Source organism: Crinia signifera, chromosome 6, assembly GCF_055691185.1.
Source record: "Crinia signifera chromosome 6, ASM5569118v1, whole genome shotgun sequence".
NCBI lineage: Eukaryota > Metazoa > Chordata > Amphibia > Anura > Myobatrachidae > Crinia > Crinia signifera.
This window is the reverse complement of record NC_139222.1, coordinates 252,576,091-252,594,416: the sequence shown is the minus strand read 5'-3', so window position 1 is coordinate 252,594,416 and position 18,326 is coordinate 252,576,091. Positions and strand designations below refer to the sequence as shown.

General features: G+C 43.9%; 1 protein-coding gene across 2 annotated transcripts in view; it reads right to left on the bottom strand.

Annotated features, from left to right (window-relative positions):
* BTAF1 (B-TFIID TATA-box binding protein associated factor 1) overlaps window positions 1-18,326 on the bottom strand; it is a 90,311-nt gene that overhangs the window by 10,585 nt on the left and 61,400 nt on the right. For both annotated transcript variants that reach the window (XM_083149330.1, XM_083149331.1), the window contains exons 22-32: window positions 12,656-12,809; window positions 12,340-12,449; window positions 10,982-11,183; window positions 9,459-9,607; window positions 7,522-7,674; window positions 6,899-7,020; window positions 6,645-6,812; window positions 5,395-5,472; window positions 4,822-4,951; window positions 1,256-1,397; window positions 1,032-1,162 (exon numbers count right to left, since the gene is read on the bottom strand). In XM_083149330.1, coding sequence (XP_083005456.1) covers window positions 1,032-1,162; window positions 1,256-1,397; window positions 4,822-4,951; window positions 5,395-5,472; window positions 6,645-6,812; window positions 6,899-7,020; window positions 7,522-7,674; window positions 9,459-9,607; window positions 10,982-11,183; window positions 12,340-12,449; window positions 12,656-12,809 — 1,539 coding nt within the window. The remainder of the gene's footprint in view (window positions 1-1,031; window positions 1,163-1,255; window positions 1,398-4,821; window positions 4,952-5,394; window positions 5,473-6,644; window positions 6,813-6,898; window positions 7,021-7,521; window positions 7,675-9,458; window positions 9,608-10,981; window positions 11,184-12,339; window positions 12,450-12,655; window positions 12,810-18,326) is intronic.

The following is an 18,326-nucleotide window of genomic DNA, read 5'->3' as shown; positions in this document are numbered from 1 at the left end:
CCTGGACAGTTTTAATTTTGCTTGCCTGTTATTTGGCAGGCGGGATTCAATGTCCTGCCTGCTGTCCTGCAAAAAGGGGGCATGTCCGCAGAAATGGCCGTGGATTGTCGAAATACGGCAGTGATCTCGACAATCCATGGCCATTCTAAAACTGGCCCATTCTGCTGAGATGCTGCTTCAATGCTGTTGGGAAAGAAAATACGCCCGACACTTTTTTCTCCGTCAGAAAAAGCAGCTGTGATTGAATACCCCCCCCTAAGTGCGTGGGCTTGGAGTAATCCTTGACTCCTTCCTGTCCTTCAAACCACACATTCAGCACCTCTCAGAAACCTTGCCCACTCACTGGTTATCTCCAGACTGGACTACTGTAGTCTCCTCCTTTGTGGAATCCCTGACAAATGTCTATCTCCGCTCCAATCTATCCTCAATGCTGCAGCCCGGCTTTGCTTCACCAAATGTACATCTACCTCCCCTCTTCTACAAGCCCTTCACTGACTTGATAATGCACACCACCTCTCCTGCCTACTAAATACTTCTTCCCACTCCTACCTCCAAGACGCTCTACTTCTCTCCCTCAGACTCTGCTGCTCTCTACAAGCAGTCTCACTTCACCAAGCTCAGCAAACTCTTATCCTAACCCACTGTTACTTGCCAATTTCTACTCCATCTGTGTCACCCTTATCAGTCTGTCCCTCCACTCTAGAATATAAGCTCGTATGAGCAGGGCCCTCTTCCCCAATGTGCTTTTCCTTCCCTTACTTAACCACAGGATTTGGTGCTGTCAAAGATGTTGTTTTCTGCCATGCTGATAGTGTTTTCTGCTGATGGCAGCTATGGTTATGTACCCTGTACTTGTCTTCTATTGTATTTAACTGTAAGTCACTGTTTTGCTTATTGATTTATGTACTCTGTAATTGGGTGCTGCGGATCCCTTGCCATATAAAAGGGTAAGAAAATACTGTTCAAACCCCATAGATAGATAACTCTGTCAATATAGTAACATCCAATGGTCAATACGATAATTTACAAACCTGCAAAGGACTTAGGGAACAGTAGTAATCTTGGATAATTTTAGGAGGAAGATCTTGTAATACATCCTCTTTCATTCTGCGAAGCAAGAACGGCAAGACTTGCCGATGCAATGCCTCCATTGCCAGGACACCTGTACAGGGTAATCAAGATAACGTATAAGTGGGTAATGGCTTTACAAAAAAAAAAATAGATACAAAACAAGTGCAACAGATTTACTCCTTACCAGCTTCTTGTTCGCGGGAGGAGCTTTTCGCATCCCTACTTGCCAATATAGGCTTCCCGTATCTTGCCGCAAATTGACGTTCAGTTCCTAAAAAGCCTGGCATGAGGAAGTCAAACAACGACCACAGCTCCAACACATTGTTCTGGATGGGGAAAAAAAATGAAAGAACAAAAAACACAAGTGTCATATACTCCGCCTTGTAGGATCTGTAGCAATGGCTTAGTTATTGCAGTACAAAGATAATAACATGCAGTTTCTACGCCATGATTCACAGTTGTCTTGACTAACGACACTTGGAGACCGATTATTTAGTAAGACAGCTGTAGTACAGACACAACCCAACATAAAAACAAAGCATATCTTGCTCTTCAGCTTAGAAAGTGGTACAGTTTCAGTCGTACAATTGAGTACAGGAACAAATGGTTTATGTATAATGTCATTGCAGAAGACTGGGTATCGGTTACTTCATGTCAACGAGACAACACAGAGCTTAAACTTTAGACTCTGCCTTGCTACAGGATCTAATTTATATGAGCAAAAAAAAACACAATGTATCAAGGCTACAAGATCACTTCACAGAGAGTTGGCTGGCTGCGGCAAAGGTTTAATGAACCGCCAAAGTATTCAACAATAAGGAAAACAAAGGCCTTGCAGAATGCTGAAACTGAAACCACCAACCGAGAGGCAACCTGACATCCATTCGAAAACAGGCTAAACATTGCCCACTATGCAGCAGAAAGCGGAGTTGTTCCTGAAGGCAAAAGAAACATTGCTTTCTAGCTCATTTGTGTGGCATTGTGGCATCATGGTATGGGGCGTAATGGGCATCATGCTATGGGGAGCATTGGGTAATTGCCATCACAGTATGGGGTGCAATGGGCATCAAGGTGTGCGGCATAATGTGTAATTAGCATCACAATGTGCAATCTGCAGGTACACAATACAATCAAGGTACAGGCCACGCCCCCTTATGATAGGCCACACGCCTAATTTTTCTGCGCGCCTCCGGCGCACACAAGCATTCAGCTGTCCAGATAGATGGGGGTTATGGGCCAGTGCTCTGGACTTGTCCCCTAGGCTAAAAGTTGCCAGCCAGCCCCTGACCACCAGCTTGGATGGAACAGGAAGAAAGAGCCGGTGTATAATCCACAATGCATGGTCACAACAGAACTCATAACCAAGTGAAGTATCCTGTAGCATGGTGGAGGTGGAGCATTAGGGTTCCTAAATTAAAGACTGTATAAAGATGCAGATGTCGTAGTGTAAAGGCCCATACACACTAGAAGATTATCTTTCCAATCTGGCTGGTTGGAATGAAAATCTGGAAATTTTTGGAAGCAAATGACAATTGACCATTTGCTCCTAAAACATGCAAATTAGAAAATAAAAAATAGTCATACAGACAAATTGGTTAAATGAATTTATGCAGAGGACTGCTTTTATCCATTTTCCAGCTTTTGGGAGCAAACTGTTGATTGTAATTTGTTCCCAGATTTTCATTCCAACCAGCTAGATTAGAAAAATAATCTAGTGTGTATGGGCCTGTATGCAAATTCCCAGCTGACATGAGTAAGGACAAATCCAGGGTTTTGTTTATACCAGAAAGTGGGCAGCACGGACGGTGTAATGGTTAGCATTATTGTCTCACAGCACTGACTTCATTGGGTGCATCTGTCCAATGTGTAAGTGTGTGAGGTGCGCTACGTGTATCTGTATGTGTGCAATGTTTACGTGTGTGCGTTCTGTGTTTTGTACTGTATGTGGGTGGGATGTACTGCATGAGGCGTTTTCATTCATACTCAATGACAGCAATGAAATCAGTTGTGGTGTTGTTACTTTGTCATCTGTTTCCCAGATCATCGATCTTTTGTAAAGATCAATCAAGGCAAATTTAACCTTACTGGTTTTTAAAATGCTAAGTGGAATTTCCTAGAAATGGCTATAAGGTGCACACCGCCGGGTCCAGAGGTACCTTGTTGCCAAATTTTGCAGCTCTGAGCGCCACCTCTGCAATGCGACAGACATGCACACACTCTTTAACTTATTATATATAGACAACAGAGCCCTTACCTCTATCCCACACACTACTGACAGCTCAATAGGGTGACCAACTCATCCCTTTAATCCGGGACACATATTAATTACACAGGTTCTGTGGCTGGCTTTCACCTGGTTTTAAACTGCCACACCTCAAGACTCCATTTCACCTGGATTTAAACTGCCACAGAACCTGTGTAATTAATACGTGTCCCGGATTAAAGGGATGAGTTGGTAACCCTACAGCTCAATCTACTTTATACAGAGCAAGCTAGAACCCCACCCCTGGTACTAGTGTTAAGGCAAATGAGGGGTTGGGTTTAATGGGTGACTGTGGGCCACTCCCTTTGCTGTCTCTACTTCAGACTCCAGGGCTGTACACATGCTTCAGTCAGACACCTGAGCTACATATTCTCGTGTGAAGAAATCCAATAATGGGTTACACCACACACAAAAATCAGCCAGTAACTTGTGTACAATGCTGCTCACACAAACTGTGGAACCAACTGGGAGGTAGCGTTTGATGGTCCCTCCCATACATTAGCTGTGGAATAAATGCCAATACTTACTGGGCGACTGAGCTGAAAGCCGAACAAAACAGCATGTTTTAGCGGCTTTCAGATCAAAGCCGCCCAGTGTGTATGCCCTGGCGATAAGCCGTTAGTGCTGCTGCGCGCTCCCGCACCAACACCGGGAAAGCCGTTCATCTGCTGTCCATACATGCCAGGCATACTTGCCCAGTGTATGGACATTTACATGGTTAAGTAGTAGATAAGGCTGAATAAAGACTTGCGTCCATCTAGTTCAACCTAGGTTTTAATAGCTTATCCCTTGTTGTATAGTATGTTCTGAAAATTTGAAAGATAGATTATGATTCTTATTTGTACCCATGGATGTTTTTAAACCAATAAATGTTTATACAACCTTATTTTAAACGTATTTATTGTGTCTGCCGACACCACTTCTCCAGTAAGAGAGTTCCAAAGTTGGATTGCTCTGACTGTAAAGAAAATTTTTCTTCTAAGGGAACAAAATCTTTTTTTCTTCTAATCTACACTCGTGCCCTCGTTTAGGATGATCTGTTACACTGCTGGGTGGTGCTCAGTGGGCAGTTTTTGGAGGAGCAGTGGGCTGGATGGGGTGAATGGCAGGATGTAAACTATGGCGCACTTCAGTGACCAGCATGTTTTGAAATTGCTCAGACACTGGTGCTAGAGAATTGTCCATCTCTCAGTCACATCCAATAAAAATGTAGTGGCTCCAGAGAAACTTCTTTTGGCACCTCCTTCAATAAAATAAGTCACACTCCACATTTGAGCCAGACTGCTCGGGGATCGGCTACCAATCCTTTACTGCAAATGTTGTGGGAGCATGGAGCATATATAAAGGACAGCTACTTCTTCACCTGAAGCCTCTCAGAATGGCAGTGAGTGATTGTATATGGGGGTTACAATATCTGCATTGTGGCAGCACACTGCATTATCTACCACATAATCGATGAAAGACCACGTACTAGACAGTTTACATACCTGAATCGGAGTGCCAGAAAGGATAACTCTGTAATTGGCTGTTATCTGCTTTACTGCTTTTGACAATTTAGTTTTTCCATTCTTAATGACATGGCCTTCATCCAGCACACAATAATTAAATTTCATATTTCTGAAACAAGACATTAAAAAGGTTAACTGAAAGTGCAGCCCTCTTTTACACAGCCAAAATACAAGACGACAGAATGTACACATTAGCTGGCCAGGTACTCTAGCATCCAGTCTATAACAAATCACAGCAAATGGAACAAGATGCAAAGAGTTGCGGTGAGCAAGTCATTCCTCCAATTGGGTGACACCTAGGAAGGTTTGCAGGTGTGGCAAAAAAATGACAGGCAGATAATGCAGATAAGAGGTGTGAGACAGGTCATGGAACTAGCTGCAGTTAAGAACGTATTAGCATGAAAGGAAAACCATTCTGGACGCCTTTGTCCAATAATCCTCTCTTAAGAGACAAGACTATATGTATGGTAGTAGAAGCTATGCACATTACTGCAGCTAAGAACACCGTGTGTCAACATTACACAAAGCCTATTGCTCCAAAGTTAGATTTACCTGAAAAAGTCTATATCGTTCCTCACAACATCATAAGAAGCCACGATTAAGTTGTGTCTCTTAACCTGGTGCTGTAACCTGTGAGAACAGAAAGACATAACCAATACATTAACCCGAGATGTAGTTATGCTGTAATACAATATAACAAACACTGAGGGAGTATTCAATTATGTGCCACAGCTGTCGAGCTGGCCCGACAGCCGTGTCCCGTTCTGCTCGACCGAGAAAAGGCAACGTGATTCAATGTCCCGCCTGCAGCGGGACGAGAAGGGGGCATGGCCGCGAGCTGCGGCCGGGATGAGGCGAGCTGCAGCCGGCAGAATGAGTCTGGCTGCTTGTGAAGTCGGGCTCATTCCGCCGAGATACCCTGGTCAATGCGGTCGGGGAAGACAGCATTGAATAGGGCCCCGCAGCCATCTCCCCCTTATTGTTTGTTTAGTAACTCAGGGCTAAAATGATGCAACCACCCACAAATGATTTATGGCATAGCATCGTAAAGAACCCTACATAACCTGAATGGAAGTATGCATGGAAGTATGCAGACTTCAAGCAACAATACAAAACTCTAAACATATTCCCACCCACAATTTAACGGTGGTCTATAAACCTGCACTAGCACAGCCGCAGGATGCAGAACAGAATGAGTGTCAAATACAGGTTCCAGATGAATTTTGGTTGTCTAACTGGTGCTAGTATTGACACTAAACAGCATGGTTTTTCAACTCCATCACTAACACATGGAGAGCATTAGCGCATCTTTATATGGGGGTTTGGTAGCTACAATTTAAATATGGATGCATGTATCCTTTACAGAAAGATCAGAGTTCATCTCTTTACTGTACATATTTAGACATTCTTAATTGGATATTCAATTATGTATAATCGGAAGGGGGGAGCAACACAGGTGGAGTGCTGGTTAGCAGTACGAGCACAGGGCTGTAGTTCAGCTTCCCATCATAGCCCATCTATGTTGAGTTTGCATGTTCTCCCTCAGGTTTCTTCACACTCTCCAAAATATACTTGGAGGTTAATTGGCTAATGACAGCATTAACCTTCGGGTGTATGTGCGTCCATGCGATAGGGAGTATAGATTGTAAGTTCTGTTGGGGCAGGGAATGATCTGAATGATGTAGACAATCTTTGTAAAGTTCAGCAGAACATAGGCGCACTGTATAATGAATATACGTATATGGAACACACTCTGGTGGAACATTAAAAAAAATGCCAAATGAGTACCACGAAATACTTGCCTGGCTCGTTCTGTTGGAGGCCCAGTGTAATGCAATGGGTTCAGAAACTCTTTAGAGCAGAACTTCCCGACTTCATCTACCCAGTGCCCAGTTAAGGTCGGAGGACATACGACCAATGACGGAAGCGGCATGCAGTCAGCAGTCTTACTTCTGGAATACTCCTGAGATCTATCACAGAAAAAAAACAAACAGAAAGGGTTAGCCATCATGTACCCATTGCAGCACCAAGGAATTCGATAACACATATATTCTACCTGAGGAAATGGTCTCCTGCAAGAATACATATAGACTGCAAAGTCTTTCCCAGTCCCATGTCATCGCACAGAATGCCGTGTAACTTATATTTATTCAGGAACGCCAACCAATTCACTCCATCCTGCGGGAGACAATATTTGTGGCATTTATTTCTTACAAATGGATTGAAGATTCCAATTTTCTACATACAAGTTGCGTTAAAAGAAAACCAATGAAACGATATACTTTGCTTTCTAATTAGAAACAACTTAAAACCCTACGGTCTCTAGAACCGCATGAATAAAAGTGCCCTGGAAGAGAAGCATCCGAACGACTGAAGCGGTCATGTGGAGAGGTTGCCCATAGCGACCTGCTGTCATTTAGAGAATGTACATTACAAGTGGTGGCTAGAAGCTTAGGTTGGATAGAATACATTACAATCAGACTACAACAGTGGTACGTAGCCCCACAAGAGCACTACAGCTGTCACTGATTCTAAGCTACGTTCTAACAAGCCGTGTTTAATTTGGAATATGAAAAAGAAATAAAAAGTAAAGCAAAGTTTCAAGCAGCTAAAGGGAACAGCAGTCTTTGCAGTTTGTAGCAGCCCTCGGGGCAGAATAATATGCGGTTGGCACCGTACCTGTTGATATTTCCTTAGTTCAGCTTTTATTGGAACTGGGATTGTATAATTTTCCAATTTCTTTCCGTCCAACAGCTGTTCCAAGAAGCTGCGCTCCCTGGCTTTTAGGCGAATTAACTCCTCCGACATAGTAGGTGGATCTGGGATCCCAGCCTAAAAAAGGAACACCGCGGTGATTGGGATACTTAATGCATTTTCAGGCAATTCATAGCCTGCAGACATAAGGGAATAAGCTCACCACTTATAAATATAGTTTGGTGCATTATATTTTGACCAAAAAAAAAAAAAAAGAGGCAACAAAGATGAAAGGCTTCTGGAAACAAATCCAAGCTCTTCAATGCAACAATGCTCTGCTGGAATCGGATTAATGATACCAAAACCTTAGCACGGAGTAGAAGGGCCTTAAGGTGGCCATACACACGCAGATTTATCTTCAGATCTGGCTGGTTGGAACAAAAACATGGTTAAGGATGAGAGCAAATGACAGTTGACCATTTGCATGGAAATGCTGGAAAAAACTGACAAACTGTCACTCATCCATAGCCATGTTTTTGTTCCAACCAGCCAGATCTGAAGATAAATCTTACTAGTGTATGGGCACCTTAAGCCTATTAGGGTAGGTAACAGGTTAAGACTATATCTGCAAAATTCTAGGAACACACCAATGTGCCTTACAGTATGTGGGTATGTTCAATAGGCAGGATAACAAAATTAGTTAAATCGGTACTTGTTTCCTAGCAGGGTGCCCACTAAGCTATTTGCTTAGTGGGCTATTCTGCGTAGTGAAATCGCATCGCATCGCATGGCTTTTTGTGCCTTGCGATGTGTTAAGTAGTTAATTTATTCACTGCACCCTGAGTGAAATCGCATCGCAGATGAGATCTCAGTAGTTCATATGGTAAAACACCTAAAACAGCGCCTCTCTCCACATCACCCCGAAGCATGGCGAGTGCAGCGGAACGCATCCTCCGACCTTTTCATACCCCCACTATCCACGTCAGCGTGGAGTGGATTCTATATAGTGTGGCGAGCCACCGAACCCGAAGCATGGCGAGCCCAGAGCGGGTACCCGGATTACTTTACATGTACTCCGCGTGCGCTCGCCACGCTTCGGGCTTGGTGGCTCGCCATACTATATAAAATAAACTCCACGCCGACGTGGATAGTGGGGGTATGAAAAGGCCGGAGGATGCGTTCCACCGCCCCTCGCGGGGCTTACCACGCTTCGAGGTGACGTGGAGAGTGGGGCTGTTTTAGGTGTTTTACCATATGAACTACTGAGATCTCATCTCATGCCACAAAAAAGGGCCATGCGATGCGATTTCACTCAGGGTGCAGTGAATAAATTAACTACTGAGCGTACATAGGAAATCTGGGTGCCCTGCTAGGAAACAAGTACCGTTAAATACAACAATTTAGTCCCAGTATCGTACATTTCAGAAAAAGGAGTGGAAACTATCACAAGAACATTTTCCCTTTGCCAATACTCTGTTGCCAGTTTAACAGGATTTCTGCAGGGGACCGAAGTATTTTTTTTTTTTTAAAGGTGTTGAAACCTAAGCAAGTGGCCCCCAAATTTGTGAAGATCCTTTACCATGCTTCGGCCAGGTGCCTTACTGCGCTCAGGTCAGTACCGTTTCCAATGGAGTGAAAAACATGAAAAAGTCCACACATACAAAAAAAAAAAAAAAAATGTTGCCATTTTTTCATGTGTCGGCCCTTGATACCTAGACCTGTAATCTGGATGTAGTTTTCTGTATATCACAGGTTCTCTGCATATTATGAAGCCATGCCATCCCATATAAGAGGTATGGATGGTGTTGGAGAACAGATATTCTAACTGCAGACACAAGGGATTATCCAATCGGATTACAGGTTACACCACAGAAGCAAAGCTACAGACAATGCCGTTTAGCATATACATCAGTGTCACTTACCTCTAGAGGCATTAGACGGATGAGTGTTGCAAAGCACTGTGTTGCCATGAAGCGCACACTGTCTGTCTGGTCACTCATTCTACCCAGAACCGGCACAACCAGGAGGACAATGTATGGGACGATGCCAACGTCCAGCTGCTCCATGACACCTTTGGTGCTTCAGAGTCAAGGAATTAAGTCATGAAGAGCGTTACAGGTCTCATTTCCCACCACAGGAACCATTTATACACGTGTTCTACGCAAAAAAATGAAATAAATGGTACTTGTTTCCTAGCACGGCGCCCACGATTTTGATTGTATTGATCGGGTCAGAAAAATTGCGTCGATTGCATCGCATGCCAACCAAATCGCATGCGATGGATGCGATTTTTACATTGCAATCAATGTAAAATGGTCCCCAAGACCCAATTTTACACTGAATTCAATGTAAAAAGCCCCAAAACCCCCCCATTTTAATAGCAAACCCCCCCTGATGGGTGAAATGGCCCTCCATTGTTAACGCCACCCCACTATTGACGCCAACCCGAAGCGTGGCGAGCGCAGCGAGCCCGCGAGGGGTGGCGATACACGTCCTCCGACCTTTTCATACCCCCACTATCCACGTCGGCGTGGAGTTGATATAGTGTGGAGAGCGCAGCGAGCCACCGAGCCCGAAGTGTGGTGAGCCCCGCATAACTTCACAGGTATACGCGTCCACTCGCCACGCTTCGGGCTCAGTGGCTCGCTGCGCTCGCCACACTATATAAAATCAACTCGACATGGATAGTGGGGGTATGAAAAGGTCGGAGGACGCGTACCACTGCCGCCGCTCGCCACGCTTCGGGTTGTCGTCAAAAGTGGGGTGGCGTTAACAATGGGGGGGGGGGGGAATTAACCATACTTTCTAACCATATACAATGAGAAATTGGCCATATTGGCCCATTTCCCATTGTTCCCTATGTAAAAACGGGTTGATCGCATCGCGGCCCATTATAATGGGCCGCGACCGATGCGATCAACCCGTTTTTAACTTTAAAAATCATTTAACATGATTCTCTATGGGAAAATCGCGTTGATCGCGATGGACCCCATCAACGTGATTTTCTCTTTCACCGGCAAATACACTGGTGATTGGCATAAAATCGGGTCCATCGCGTCAATCGCATGCCTTAAGTACCTTAAACTTAAGGCATGCGATCAACCTGACGGGCGCCGTGCTAGGAAACAGTACCAAATAAATAAATTGTATGCAGTTTGTGCCACAGCTAATCTGTCTGGGAAATCCAAGGATAATCTAACATCAATTTACATGTTAACCGGTTAAGGTTTAAAGCCCAATCTGAGCGCTATTTTGCAGCCAGCACAATGTAGTTACGGCTCATTCTTATCGTGAAAGAGACAAAAACTGCGTGGAGGAGTTCTGCAGTAATCACATACGGAGCAGGGATCCATGAAAGACGTACGTTATCCCTTTAAATTTATGAAAAGAGGAACTTGAAAGCGGCAAACTTTGCAAAACAGTTTGATGTGAACAGAAAGGATACAGGCTAGTGCTTCAATGGCCCCCTCCTGCTTCGTGTTATCATCAATCGCTCCGAGCCACGGCAAAACTTTCTCCAAAAACACATTAATGGTTTCCATGGTAGCAATCCGGCTCATCACTCCTACACACCGAGAGGCCATGTGTCTTACTGCTGTGTACGGGTGTTGCAGGCACATGAATAGATGAGGAAGATGTTGTAGCAGCTGCAAACAAGGAAAACCACTTAAAAAGAGCAAAAAAGGATTTTCATGATTTATTAAAACCTGCTCCGCAAGGAAAAAAAAAAAAAACAATAGCGGAGTGACCAGAAACTTGGAATTTATTACACTTTGCACTGGCAGGACTTTCAGAGCTATATGAGAAATGGCCTCATATTTACTAGTCAAGCATTAGACATTTGACCCCCACTGCACATTAAGTCCTTTGCAAAACATTAAATGGTTTGTGTGCCTAAAGGCGACTGATGTGATGATCTGCTCAAAAGGAGATAAATATCGGCGCACGGTAGAAAATACTGGGTTTAGAGCAGTGGTTCCCAACACTGATCCTCAAGTGCCCTAAACAGTTCATGTTTTCCAAGTCACCCGGCAGGTGGACAGGTGCTCTCATTCAGGGACTAATTTTAAAAAGATCCACAGGTAAAGACACTGCTGCGAAACGTATGCTGCAACTTGTTTATTTTTCCTGTACACAAACTTGTAATGACCACAGGTTGTGCTCTACACAATAGGAATACATTTATATTGTACATTTACTGTGTGTCATGCTTCAATAAAGAAAATTAATTAAAAAAAATTAATAAATAAAAAAGATCCACAGGTGGTGCTAATTTGCCTTGTGTTGTGTGTGGAGAAACTGCTAACTGTTGGCGGTACTTGAGGACAGAGGTTGGGAACCACTGCTTTAGAGGACTGCATATCGCCACCTTCTGATCAGAACATTTGCAAGATGCTACTCTAGTGGCCAGGAAGCTCCAGCCCAAGCAGCTGAATGGCCAGCTCATCAAATCTGGCTTTGGACAGATAAAAACACCCATACATTAATATAAAAGTTAGATTTTTTTTAGCAGGTTTTACATACACATTTTAAATTCTGGTCACTTGTTAAATTAAAAGTATTTTTTTTTTTTTTTTTAAATCCTATAAAAAAAAAAAAAAGTATTTAATTTTTTTTTTTTAAATCCTATAAAAAAAAAAAAAAAAAAAGTAAAGCAAGTTCTACTTTAGTTTAAGATGTAATGTATTCCAAGCAAGGCTTCACTCAAAATCAAAAATAAAAGTTAAAAAGTAGTTATTGGATTGTTAAAACCCAACACAAAAGAGGTTTACATCCATATATTAGTAAAGAACCATGAATTACCAGGTGGTGAAGCCTTGAATCCATAGAAGAGGCAGTGACTTCAAACACTTGGAGACTGTTGACTAGTTCCTGAGCGCTCTCATCTCCCCTAGCCAAGAGAAGCTTGCCATCTAAAACACATTTCAAATAACAGCAACACCTTTAAATCGCTGGCAGGACGACAATACTTTAACCATTCACACTCTCTACGTTACCCTCAAGAAATGACCCAATACAGAAATGTGAAAATCTGTGCATTCACAAAGAACACCAGCGACTACAAGCACCAGAACACACCAGGAAATAATAAATGTGATTGATTGTACTGGACACCTACCAAAACTGTCAATGTTAATGTTGCTCCTTAGATGTCCGACCATTGCGTCCCACAGATGTGGCAGCCCTGTGGCCAATTCACAGGCAAAGTGTTTGGCAATAGTTGCAAGAGTAAACTCTGCGCCTCTTCTCTGAATTAATTGTTGTTTTAGAGTCTGAAATGGGAAGAATAAGCCATAAAGCAAAGGTTTCAATTAACAGATATAAAAACCATGTTTAAAGTGGTCAGTATGAAACATACATCAATGCATTAGGGGCAACATCCAATTATTGAGTCGGGTGACTGGAAAATCCAACGGGTGGGACAATTTCAATTAGCAGATTTGGACTAAAAAATGATCGGGAAAACATTGATTAGGTAAAAATCACACTGGCCATTAGGGTATTGCCCAATTGTCATATGGGATACATAAGGCATACTCCCTTCACATTTCATTAAACATATCACCCTTTAATCCACTACTTCTAACAAGGGGCAGAGACGGACTTGCTGTGAGTTTAAGCCAAGAAAGTTTTATCTCTATGTCCTAGTTCCCCTAATGGGCTGGTACAAAGAATCATTAATATAGACTTAATTTCGTATAATAAAATAGTGTTCCCGCTAGGCTGTTTTAGCGGGATGCTGCGCCCTGCCCGATTTTTAAAGGGCAAAATGCGCCCTGCCCCTCTCGCAGCGCCCCGCTAAAACAGCCTCACGGGGAAGCCCAGCGTCGCCGGCAGCATAATGGCTTCGGAGGGGGCAGGCCTGCCCCCTTTGATGAAGTCGGCGGCCCGGGCACGCCCCTCTTGTGACATCAGCGGCCCGGGACCGCCCCCCCGGCGCCCTGCCAGCTGTCAATCCTAGAGTGAACACTATAAAAACACAATTTTCTCGCTCACAGGCTATGCAATAAAGAATAAGGAAAGTTATGGTAGAACCTACCTTTGTTAACTTTCTTTCCTTGAAGTCCATGGGAACCACAGGGGACATCGGGTTGTAGGTGGATCCAGGGGGTCCGAGGCACCAATCAGCGAAGCTTCTTAAGATTTCCCAGGATGCCCGGGCCCTCTCCCCTACAACCCCGCCTCCAGGCTCACACAGCTCAGTTTTGGTAACAAGCCGTAAGCAGGAAGCGGAGAAAAGAAGAGGACAGAGAGAACACATGTCCAAGTACACATACATACATATCACGGTACATGAACAAGACTATGGTCGTTAAAGGGCACAGTGCAGTATATCACACCTAGGGATACCTCAGGAACAAATTGAAGGGAGGGCGCCCTGTGGTTCCCATGGACTTCAAGGAAAGAAAGTTAACAAAGGTAGGTTCTACCATAACTTTCCTTTTCCTTTTCAGGGTCCATGGGTCCCACAGGGGACATCGGGGATGTCACAAGCCGTATTTCAAGGGAGGGAATTTGCCTGAGGTGTCAGAAGTACCCGACGACCAAAGGAGGAATCCTGGGAGGCGAACGTGTCAAAAGCATAGAACTTAATGAAGGTATGAACAGATGACCACGTTGCAGCCTTGCACAGCTGTTCGGCCAAAGCACCCTGGCGTGTTGCCCATGATAGGTCAGCCACTCTGGAAGAGTGTGCTTTGGTGGAAGGAGGAAAAGGCAGATTATCCTGCCAATAAGCATCTTGAAGCCATGCAGATCCAGCGAGCAATAGTCTGTTTGCTCCCTGGCTAACCCTTTTTGTGGCATTCATGAACCTCGAAAAGGGAGTTAGATTTTCTGACCGTCTTAGTACGGTCAATGTAGATGGTCAGAGCCCTGACCACATCCAATAAGCGTTCCTCTGTAGAGAGATATTCCGTGTTAAATGCCAGAATCACAATCTCCTGATTGATGTGGAATCTGGAGACCAACTTTAGAAGGTGCGATGTTTTAGTCCACAACATCCCTATTGGGATGAAATATGAGGAGAGGAGCTTACATGAAAAAGCTGACATATCTTGCGGAAGCAATGACCAAGACAAATACTACTGTATCTTGTCTGTCAACCTTTTGAAATCCGCCGCTTGTAGCGGCTCGAAAGGAGGCCTGATTAAGGCCTGCAGTACGAGTGACAAATCCCACTGAGTTGTAGGAGGAACATATGGAGGTGAAAAAGAATCACTCCTTGTAGGAGTGTACGTACCTCCGGTAAGAAGGTTAATTTCATATGAACCCAGATGGATAAGGGTGAGACTTGGATTTTCAGAGACGGCAGTCTAAGTCCAATGTTCAGACCCTTTTGTAGGAATGCCAGAATTCTGGCCACCTTGAAAACCTTTGGATCAAATTTCCTAGCCGTACACCACATACAGTAGGTGTGCCATATTTGGTAATCAATTCTGAATGATGCTGGCTTGCACGTCTGAATCCTGACCTTGGCTTTTTTTTTTTTTTTGGAAGAAAAAAACTTTTACTTTACAGTAAAGTAGTTTCAAGCGCCACGCTATCAACGACAGGCGCTGACCAGGTCCTCGAGTATGAGACCACCCGAAAGGTTAAGAGGAAGGGTGGTTGGGAGGACATTTGTAAAAGGTCCACATACCAGTGCTGAGTGGCCAGGCTGGAGCTATCAGGACGAGATTCCCGCCTCACTGTTTGAATATCCTGATTACCCTGGGAATCATGGATCTTGGTGGGAAGGCATACGGAAGATGATAATTCCTTGGAACTGCAAGGGCATCCATGAAGCTAGCTTGAGGATCCCTGTACCCTGACCCGAATGTTGACACTTTTGTTGTGTCTGGACACCATTAAGTCCACGTCTGGTAGGTCCCATCGGTCTTTGAGGAGGGCGAACAACTCTGGATGGAGTGACCACTCCCCCCGATGGAAGTCGATTTAGGGATCTGTTTCCCAATTTAGAACTGCTGGGATGAAGATCGCAGACAGAGCCAGAAGACACTGTTTCGCCCAGGAAGAGATCCTAGAGACTACTTGGAGAGCAGTAGTGCTGCGAGGGTCTCCTTGGTCAAGTATGTACACCACAGCCGTGGCCTTGTCTGCTCTGATCAGGACCGGGTTCTTCTGAAGAAGGTCCTGAGAGCGGATTAGGGCATTGTAAGCTGCCCGAAGCTCCAACACGTTGATGGCGAGACGTGTGTTTGGATTGGTCCATACGCCCTGCAAGGCTCGGGAGTACCTGATATTGTCCATCCGTTTTGTCAGAATGAGGTGTTGAGAGGGCAAAAATTAAACTGTGCCCACTCCACCATGTTCAAACATTGACATCATTAATCCTAAGATTTTCATTGCGCCCAGTGGCTTAAGACTCTGGGACTCTGCAAAAAAACACCCATATTTGGTGTTGCAGAGAATTGTCCTTGTCCCTGAGAAGAGACATCCTCCATGACTGAGTGTCCAGGGTAGCTCTCCAAATGCCACATTTGTTGCGAGAGAAGCAAACCGAGATGTTGGAGTGTCCTGATTGTTATCTATAGGTGAGATAACAGTAATAATAGGGACTCGGCCACCAGTAGTAGGTAGTCTATATATATAGAAAGACTCGGATACCCAGACGGTGGAGATGTTCAGCCATAATTGCCATGATTTTTGTGAAAATCCTGGGGCTGTGGCTAAGCCAAGTAGAAGGCCTAGAATTGGAAATGGCTATTTTAAATAGCAAACCTGAAATATTTCTGGTGTGCTGGCAGAATTGTGACATGCCAGTAAGCGTCCCGAATGCCCAGGGTGACTATTTAATCCCCCGTTCCATAGGTAGGATTATTGTCCTTAAAGTTTCCATCCGAAACTTTGAACCCTGCACCACCTTAAAGAGACTTCAGTTTTAGAATTGGCCTGTAAGTTCCATTTTAGAACCAGGACCAAAGACGAGTAGTAGCGGAGTCTTCTCTAGTGGTGAGGGATGACCGTAGCAGACCTTTTTTATTTTAATAATTGTTCTGCTTAGTCTGAATTGTGAAGTAGACCCGTGCAAAGACCTTAGTGAGAGAGGTCTTTCTGAATGAGATGGAGTATCCCTGTGACACAACTTCCTTTACCCAGGCATCCTTTTTATGTATAGTCACTGGTCTTCCTACAGCACCTGGTGTTCCCATGTGGACTCCGATCCACTTAGTAACCAGGTCCAACACTGTTTTCCAGGATTGGACGAGATATGTGATATCCAGTGTGGTATGGCTGCAGGTGAGGAAGACGAGAAGTCAGCCTCCCGCTTGGGGTTCCCCCTGTGGAGGGGCCGTTATGCAGGTGGTTGCCGGGATGGGCAGGAGCCTGTAGCGGCCCATGCTTGGGCTTGCCTTAATGGCATGATTGGTCCTAGAATAGGACTGATCTCAGGTTTTCCTTTTTGAGGTAAAGCCGTGGATAGACACGCCATTCTGGCAGCGGTCAGAGAGGCCACAAACTTGTTAAGGCCTATCCCCAAATGAATTTTTACCCTTAAAAAGGTAAAAGATCCAAGGTCTACCAGGACTCCAGGTACACTTTCCCTGTATTGGGCAAATGATACGGCTGGCCTGAATGAAGCTGGTGGATGTCTGGGCAGCGACAGTGCCAGCCTCTGATATAGCTCCTATGTATATATATATATATATATATATATATATATATATATATATATATATATCTATATCTATATCTATATCTATATCTATATCTATATCTATATCTATATCTATATCTATATATATATATATATATATATATATATATAAATAGAATGGGCACTCACCAAGGACTAGGTAATCAAAGTGTTATTTTATTTGCATCAAGTCGACATACCATCCGACGTAACGACACGTTTCGGTCTACATAAGACCATCATCAGGAAAAGTGCATCAAAGTATCAAACATCAGCAGAACAGCAACCTGACATCCGTCCCTGGGGAAGGACACAACTGTACTGCCCCACCGGGTCAGCCTAAATACCCATAGACCGGAAGTAATCTCACTTCCTGTCTAGTAACCCATTGAGCTCCATATCATATTCGTATAGTGATAAAAACAACATATATCTAATGGGTAAAGGTAATACATATATCAATGTGAGTGGCGCTATGCTGTCTGCAATCGGCGCCGTTCAAATGCTTGTAGTAAGAAGTAAATAAACATACGTTTACTGGCCGGAAACGCTGATTGCGTTCCATCCACTGGGCGGAAGCGATCATCTGCGTTCCACCCGGCTAGGACGCATCCCGGATATGACGCTATGTGTGTCATTCCCCGAAGGGGAAATGACGCTTTGCGTTTCACACGCTGGAAGCACCCGTGCGTGTGTTAATGGATAGACTACAGTCTATGAACATGTGGGGGTATGACGCTTGCGTTCCAGCAACCCGGAAGCAAGCTTTAAGATGGTTGTAAATTGCATATGTTATTTGTGAATGGAGATTACAATATTGGTTAAGTAAATAGGCCAACCCGATTGGCATCACTCTCACCCTTGGTACAGTGGTGATTAAATACATATATACATGAGATACTAAAGTAGTGAAAAAAGAAAGAAAAAACACACTATTTACATCACAATAAACAAAAAATAAATATGAAAAAATATGCAAAACAATAACGTATTTTGCACACAGAATCTATTCAACCAAAAAAATCTGTATTCATCTAATCAGCTTTCAAAACCAACAGTACGCAGGCTTCTGTCATTGGTTGGTCATGAATATTGTTATGTCCCTGATTGGTGGACCGAAATAATGTCAACAGTGTAATTATCAAAAAAT